The sequence below is a fragment of the Chinchilla lanigera genome, unplaced genomic scaffold, assembly GCF_000276665.1.
Source record: "Chinchilla lanigera isolate Chin_1 unplaced genomic scaffold, ChiLan1.0 scaffold00052, whole genome shotgun sequence".
Lineage (NCBI taxonomy): Eukaryota > Metazoa > Chordata > Mammalia > Rodentia > Chinchillidae > Chinchilla > Chinchilla lanigera.
In genome coordinates, this window is record NW_004955453.1 from 3,442,862 (window position 1) to 3,450,785 (window position 7,924).

At 64.2% G+C, this 7,924-nt stretch overlaps 1 protein-coding gene across 1 annotated transcript in view; it reads right to left on the minus strand.

Annotated features, from left to right (window-relative positions):
* The window catches only part of Prss56 (protease, serine, 56), a gene marked incomplete in the record, with an annotated part of 5,220 nt that extends 1,991 nt beyond the window's left edge, over positions 1-3,229 (minus strand). The window contains 9 exon segments of the mRNA XM_013519998.1: positions 10-183; positions 355-514; positions 791-933; positions 1,110-1,269; positions 1,351-1,450; positions 1,714-1,903; positions 1,987-2,040; positions 2,278-2,385; positions 3,124-3,229. Of these exon segments, the coding sequence (XP_013375452.1) occupies positions 10-183; positions 355-514; positions 791-933; positions 1,110-1,269; positions 1,351-1,450; positions 1,714-1,903; positions 1,987-2,040; positions 2,278-2,385; positions 3,124-3,229 (1,195 nt within the window).
* Between the last annotated feature and the right edge of the window lie 4,695 nt (positions 3,230-7,924).

The following is a 7,924-nucleotide window of genomic DNA, read 5'->3' on the forward strand; positions in this document are numbered from 1 at the left end:
GGGACCCACCACACCGCCGCCGGCGCTGCAGGCACTGCTGGCGGGCCAGGCGCGCACAGGCGCCTTCGGGCAGCGGGCATCGGCGCGCGTAGAAGGCGCAGAGCCGGGCGTCGGCTGGGTATTCCTCGGGCGGGTCCTGGGCCAGAAGCTCCATGCAGCTGGGCTCGCGCGTGGAAGGGGCCGCTGCGGGCGGGCCGGGGGCCAGCTCACCCCCTGTTCGGGGCCCTGGTCCCCTGCAGCCCTTCCGTGGAAGGCTTCCCCAGGGCGGAAGGGACCCGGGGACCACACGGGGTGAGGACACGGAACTGCCAGGACCCTCGGAGGAGGCGGCGCGCGAAAGGAGGCACTCACCGCTCATCTGCTGCTGGAGCCAGTCTTTGAACACAGCCACGCGGGTGTAGACCCCGGGCTTTCCTGGCTCCCCGCAGCCATCCCCCCAGGAGGTGACTCCAAAGAGAACCTCCCTGGGACGCGGACCAGGCTCAGAACAGGTTAGGGGGCCTCCAGAGTCACCCTGCGGGCCAGGAACGAGAGACAGGAGCGAGACAGCAGATGAGGAAGCCGAGGCTCAGAGCCGGCGGGGACGCGAACTGTAATGACGCCCCCTGCCGGCCTTCGGGCGGGGAATAGCCGAGAGGCCCTGGAAGGGCTTCTACTCTCAGCTCTTTTCGTGGTCGCCACGTGTCCCCAAGTTAGCCGGGAGGACACAGTAGCTCAGACAAACTGAAAGACGGTCGGGCCCAGGAGGAGAGGCGCCCCACAGCTCCCCGCGGCCGGTCTGCGCCCCTACCTGGCACGAGTCGATGCCACCCGCCAGGTAACCTGCGCAGAGCATGGAGCTGGGGCGCAGCCCGGGCCCCAGCGCCCTTTGGCAAGTGTCAGGGCTGAGCAGCGGGACGCGGGCCTCCCTCACTGCCTCAGCCTCAGGCCCGTCTGCAGGGAAGAGCAGGGGCTGGGTTTGGGGGGCGTCCACCTTCGGGATCCTCTTCCGCGGCCCTGCCCGTTTGTAAGATCTGACCGCGTCTTCCGCTGGTCCTTCCACGTCAGCCTTCCCAAACTCTACCACCTCAGGCCCCATTCTTCCCCAGCTCACCCGAGCCCCCCAGTACCTTCGAAGAGGGCCCCCCAGCCTGCGATGGCGCAGGGAGTGCCGGCAGGGGGCTCCGGGGACGCCTGGGGCAGGCACACGGGGCGCGCGGGCCCCGCCGGGCTCACGGGCGTCCACAGCTGCACGAGGGCCAGGTCACTGTGGAAAGTCTGCGGGTCAAACTGGGGCGGGGAGAGAGCAAGGTCAGGGGCTGGGGTTCGGGGTGCTGGCCCCAGCTCTGCGGACCTGGGCCTGCCCCTCACCTTGGGGTGGGACAGGATGCGGTTCACCGGCACCTCCTCCGCCGGCTCCCCCCGGGGCCCCTCGGCCAGCACCACGGTCCACAGGAGCTCATTTGAGGCGCTGTGGGGCGAGCGGCCAGTGATGGGCAGGAGGACCGGGGCACAACAGTGCGCCCGGGGCCGGGTTCCTCGGGGCGCGCACCCACACCCCGAGCGAGCCCGTGTCTCCGCCCTGGCCCTGGGGTCCCCCCCCGCCGCCGGAGCGCGCGTGCCTGGAGGCCGGGCCCGGCTTCCGCCAGGGGGCAGCAGAGACCGGCTCCTCGGCGCGTCGCAGGCTGCTGCATTGGGGACGCGGGCGGGCAGGCGCCCCGGGACTCGACGTACCCGGCGAAGCAGTGCGCCGCCGTCAGCACCCAGGAGGCCGCCACCAGGACGCCGCCGCACAGAGGCTGCCCGCCGAGCTGCAGCCGCACCAGCCAGGGCCAAGCCCCGGGCGGAGCCGCGCTGCCCCCGACGATGCGGCCGTGAGCCCGGGTCACGTTGGCAGCTGCCGGCCGCCTTTCGCCGCAAGGCCCTGAAGCGGCAGAGACGGCGCTGAGGGACAAGTCCTAGCCACGTCCAGGCCCACCTGCCCCGCCCCCCCCTTTTTCGCCTCACCTGGCTCAGGTGGGTCCTGGAGGAGGGGGGCTTGGGGCCTGGGGTGTCCAGGTCCTGCTGAGAAACAGCGCTTCGAGTGTCACTGCCACCTTCTCCCCTCTCCCCTGTACCCTGCCCCCTGCACAGGGGTTCACTGTGGGGGCCAGGCTGCCCGCCCCCCCTTCACCGCGGCAGGCCCCTCCCATCTGTGTCCCGAGGGGTGTGGAGTCTGAGGGCCCGGGACCCATGGACTGGCAAAGGATGCAGGGGCGGGAGGGGGAGGCGCTGGCGGGGCAGGGCGCCAGTCCGGACCTCGACACTCATGCAGTTTGAGCTGGAGCTCCGTGGCCACCCGCTTCACCGCCCGCTGGGCGCTCCTCTGGGCAGCCTGCAAGGCCTGCGTCCCCTGGGCCGACAGAACTGCTGGGACATGGGCACAAAGCATGTAAGGTTGGCAAGAGCTTCAGCCCAGCCTCCTGGTCCAGCTCCAAGTCCTGCTGTGGAGGCCCTGGGGAAGGAGGCTGGGGTCCCAGCACCCCAGGACCCTAGGCCCAACCCCCAGAGCAGACGATTCCAGATTCAGAATCTCTGCAGAGCTCTTTTCCTTAAAAATCAGAAGGAAGCCAGGTGTGGCAGGTGTATATCTGTAATCCCAGCAGTCTGGGAGGCTGGAGCAGGAGGATCTCAAATTTCATCCCAGCCTAGACAGTTTAGCAACTTAGCAAAACCCTGTTTCAAAATAAAAAGATACAAAGAGTGCTAAGGATAGAGTTTAGGTGAAGGCCCTAGACTCAGTACTGCAAACAAAACAAAAACACAGCACTTTGGAAGGAAAACATTGCTCCAAGATCTGGACGTGCCAGAGTCCAAGCCTGCTGGCACAGGTGACTGCACGAGGGGCCCACCTGTGAGCAGCCGAACCCTGCCTCGCACGGCCCTCGCCTCCCCGTCGCTCTGGCCTTCTCTAACAGCCCTCAGCAGGGCTGACAGCTGTACTTCCCACGCCCGCAGCTGCCCCTCTTCTTCCTGTACCAAGCTCCTGGCCCCTTCACCCAGCAGGTGGGCAGAGAGGGCCACAGGTCGGGGAGTGACAAGCTCCTCTCCTTTCCCCACCCTTCCTCCCATGAGCCCCTCCCGCCTCAGACCAGCCTGGCTCACCTTGCAGGGTGCTGGGGGGGAGGCGCGTGTACAGGGGGTGCGCGTGGGCAGACCAGGGCTCCAGGGGGCACTGGAGCAGCCATAGTAGCAGCGCAGCCAGCAGCATGGCGATGAGGAGGCCCGCCTCCTCTCCGGGGCCACGCTGGCTGTGCTTACCCTCTTTGCTGCTCTTCTGCCCCTGGGCATGGAATTGTTGTCCCTCAAATCATCTGACCCTGTTTTCCTACCTCCAAACTCCCCGCTCCCCGGGCTGCAGCTCACCTGGCCCTTGCCCGCTAGGCGCCCTGAGGGAACCCGGTGGCAGGGGCTATATAGAGGACAGAGGGGGGGTGCACAGGAAGGGGCCAGGGTTGGGGTTGGGGTAGGGAATGAGGTAGTGGGCTCGACCCTCACCTTTGAAGTCCCATAGCCCCGCTCTGAGCCCCCCTTGTGTCAAAGGAGCCCTTGTTCCTGCGGCTCCATCAAAGAGGCCTGGACAGGGAAGAGGAGCTGACGGTTGGGCTGGGGGCCAGGCAGAGGGGGGCTGGTGCAGGGGCTGCGGGGATCCCCATCTGTCTGTGTTCCCCGAGGAGTCTGCAGCTATGTGGGGGGCAGACACTCTAGGAGGGAGGAGAGCAGGGGGTGTCCGGGGGTCCTGGGCAGCCCCAGCCCCCGGAGAAGGCCCTGAGCTCCCAGCCCCGCGGGCCCTAATTGCTTGGCAGCGTCCCTGCCCAATGTGGCCATTTCTAAAGATGATCAAAGCCTCCTAATTAGCGCCGTAATTGCCGCGCTGGGGCTGGAGGGGCAGGAAGAGCAAAGGCAGGCGCTGGAGCAAAGGAGTGGCCCGGAGAGGGAGGCCGGAGATGAAAGGCCCACAGTGGCCCAGTTTGGGGAGAACGGGGCCCCACAGAGCCCTGTCACTGCCGCTCAGCCCGTCCCGCGTTGTTCTCAATGGCTGTGACCCTGATCTGGCGGGCAGGAGGCTTCAGGGAGGGCCACAAGTGGGCAGGTTGGGGACCGAGCTGCCACCTGGGGCAGGGTGGTGTCCTTCTGTTGTACAGAAAGCCCAGGGGCCAAAGAAATACCCTGGCGCCCCAGTGCACGCTGTGGGCCCAGCTCTTGGGTGAGAGCGCTGAAGCTCGGAACCAGCGGGTGCTCTGCTCCCAGGGGGCCTGCTGGGCACCATTTCCCCGCACAGCGTCCCCTCCGCAGTTGCCCCTGCGCTTTCTATAGACAAAGCCCTCTGACTCGGAGGTGCTGGGAAAACCCCGTCCGTGTGCGACTCGCTGTGAGTGCCTCTCACGCTGCAGGAGCTGACTTGGCTGGAAGGGCACCTGCCTCTCTCACAGGGCTGTGCTTCAGCTGGGATCTCGGATCCTGGCAGAGAGAGTGTGAGCTCCACCCAGCCTGCGAGGCCTCTGCAACTCCGTGGTCTCTCAGATGCTTGGGTCTCCCCAAAGCCACACGGGCCAGGACAGTGGGCTAGCACAGACCCCAGGCCCTGCCTCCTCCTCCGCGTGCCCCAGGCTGGGGGGCTGGAACAGCAGTGGGGGCATGAGCTGCTGCCTCTATTTCCTGGCCCTGTGTCCCGGCTCAGGGAGAGAACCCAGCCACTGCTGAAGAAAGACTGAGGCCCTTCCTTTCTTTTTTTTTTTTTTTTTTTTTTTTTTGAGACAGGGTCTTATAGTGTATTCCAGGCAGGCCTTGAGCACACAGTGATCCTCCTGCCCCAGCCTCCTGAGTGCTGGTATTACAGGTGTGTAATTACATGGTGCTGGGCCTGAGTGAGGTTCTTGTCTGTTATAAAGGACTCTGTCCCCTCCCCGTTAGGTCAGTCAGCACAACAGTGGGTCTCAGACCTCTCCCCGGGGAAGGGCTGGATGAACCTGTCAGAACCCAGGCGATCCCCACCTCCCCAAGCGAACAGCGAAGAAGACAGGGGGAGGGGCCCCGGGGCAGCATATCTTCGTCACCTCCCGGCCAGCCCCAGAGGCCAGGTGCCAGGAGGAAGCGAGGGTGCGCTGGCGGGAGGGAGGGCATCCTCTCGGTGCCTCACTGGAGGTCAGCTCAGCTGAAGGGCTCCATGACCAGCCGGGCACTCCAGTGGGTTCAAGCTCCTGGGGACCCGGGAAGTATGGGGCACAGTGCAGTGTGGTCTGACGCCACCAGCTGCCCGTTGCTATGACAGACGGCTGCATGCAGGGCCAGCTGCATAACGCGCAGGGATCCCGGTGCAAAATACAACTCAGGGGTCCTACTCACCGCCTAAGAGTGTCAAGCGAGTGACAGCGGAGCCCCAAGCCCCGTGCAGGGTCATGCTGAGCACCTGTCCCTGGGGCCCGGAGCAGCCAGAGGGCGACCATGGTGACCCTGGGACACCCTGGCTGAGGCCTGTCAGGAGCCCAGTGTCCCTTCCCTTCTCCTTACCCCAACGGAAGCAGAACCCAGAGTAGAGGGGAGACCCCACCCCCCGCCACCCCCAGCCCCAGCCTCCAAAGTGCAGTGGAGCTGGGGCGAGAAGAGCTTGGGCTCCAGCTGGAGACAGGGTCTGGGTGGCATTGCCCAGAGGGGCAGTCCCAGGGGGGTCGAGAAGGGGCTGAGTCTGGGCGGATGTGGCGGAGGGGGACAGCCCCTCCTGTAGAGAGGAGTGCCCCCCCACCCCCGGGTGGGAAACTGCCTGAGAGAAGAAAGGTGAAGGTATTGTACTTCTCTCTTGCGGACCTGAGAGCCCAGGCCAGCCTGAGCCACCCGTGGCTGTGAGTTCGGTCATTTGCTGTTGGCCGAAGAAAGCAGGGCCTGTCTGTCTCGTCCGGGCTGTCGTGGCTCCCACAAGCACCACTCCCGTGAGAGCAGCGAGGATGACCCGGCCCCTGCCCGCCGCTGCTGGCTCCTGTCCACGGAGCTTCAGCCTCCGCCTGCCTCCCCGCTGGCTCCTTTTCTAGGAGGGGACGATGGGGCCAGCCGAAGCCCAGGGCCTGTTAGGCCGCCCTCTCTCTCAGGCCCCGCAGTCTACACTGTGTGGGCCTGGGGCTGCCCTCCACCTGCTTGGCCTGGGGCTAAGGGAAAGAGAAATTTATTTCTCTCTTTTTTCTTTCCTTTTGTTTTTCATTCCCTCCTTCCTTCTCCCCCCTCCCCGCCACTGTGGCTCCACTCAGACCTCTGTACTGAGCTACATCCCAAGCCCTTTTTATACTTTTTATGTTTTGTCTTAATAAATTGCTAAATTGGGTAGGCTCGCTGGGTGTGGTGGTGCATGCCTGTAATCCCAGCACCGGGAGGCTGAGGCAGGAAGACTGCCCTGAGGTTGAGGTTAGTCTGGGCTACGTAAGCAAATTCAAGGCCAGCCTACATTACATAGTGAGTCTCTGTCTCAAAAACAAACAAACAAACAAACAAATTGGGTAGGCTAGACTCAAACTTGTGATCCTCCTGCCTCAGCCTTCCAAAGCAGGGGGATTACAAACATGTGCCACTTCCCAGCCGGAAAGCATCAGCATTTCTGAGGTGCTTGTGGGAGGTGGCCCGCAGCACTTCACACTGTGGGTCCCAGACACTTGGGTATTCTTGGGGAAGGAGCGCAGCTCAGACAAGTGTGGTCTCCTGCAGGCCCTGTTTCTTCCCTCTCAGCTGTTTCTTTTTTGGGGGGTGTCCAGGGTGCAGGAGGGAGGTGGAAGGGACCCAGGGTGCTGCATGATGTCTGCAGCCCCGAAGTTCTCCTCTCCTCCCTCCCTCTCTCTGGGGCAGACATGACTCCCTGGCCCGCCCAGCCCTCCTGTCCCACGAGGAGAGTGTCTCCAGGAAGCCTGGGCAGGCGGGCTGTCACCGGGCTCCTGTGGCTACCGGAGCGTCAGCCTCGCCCTGTGGTCCACTCTTGGGTTCAGAGGAGGACAGGGGCTGGGCTGTGGCCCCAGGGGCAGCGGCCCCAGGGCTGTGCTTGGGGAGTCCCCTTTCCCCTCCTTCAGACCCTCTGTGGCCAAGGGGTGCTGAGAGGCCTACTAGGGCCCAGCCCACACTCCCTGACCCCCGGCCTCTGCCAGGCAGCAGGCAGCAGCGGAATGGGAGGGGGGTTCATCCGAGAACTGCCACACTGCGCATGGTGCTGGTGGCGTCCCGCGTCAGGACCGTGGCACCTGCCGCGCCAGCCCTGCAGTGACGTGTGGGGGAAGCTGACATCAGCGTCGTCAAGATGAAAAGGAAGCCACGAGGCTGTGATTCACAGCCAGGCCTGGGTTTCTGAGCGCTCCCCTTTGTCAGCTTGGTGAGTCACTTCCTGTCATGGGCTGGATCTTGTCCCCAAGAAAGATGCGCTGAAGCTGTAACCCCAGAGCTTGGAAGCTGAGTTGCTGCAGGTGTACTGGGTTCAGATGAGGTTTCACCAGAGGAACGGCCCACGTGCCGATGACTGTCCACCCAAGGGCAGACATACAGAGCCACAAGGGTGTCTGCTGTGTGACACGGGGGCAGAGATGGGGTCGTCCACGTGGCTGCAAGCCGAGGACGCCCAAGGATTGCCAGGAACCAGGTGCCTGGCCTCTGGAACCTGAGAAGATGCATTTCTGGCTCTCTAAGCCACCGGTTTGTGCTAACTTGTGTCAGCAGTTCTAGGATACTAATCTGTTTCTCCTCCCTCAACCTTACACTCTCATCCGGGAAATGGGCACACGCCTACATGCTGGGAAGATTAAAGGGGTGGACACAATTTCTGCCTCCTGTGAGAGGCTGGCCAGGACGGTGGGCATCGCTCAGGACCAACACCTTGTAAATGCCCCAGGATTGCAAGGGTGCTGGGTCCCTGCAGGAACATGGGCGGCGGCAGGAGAGC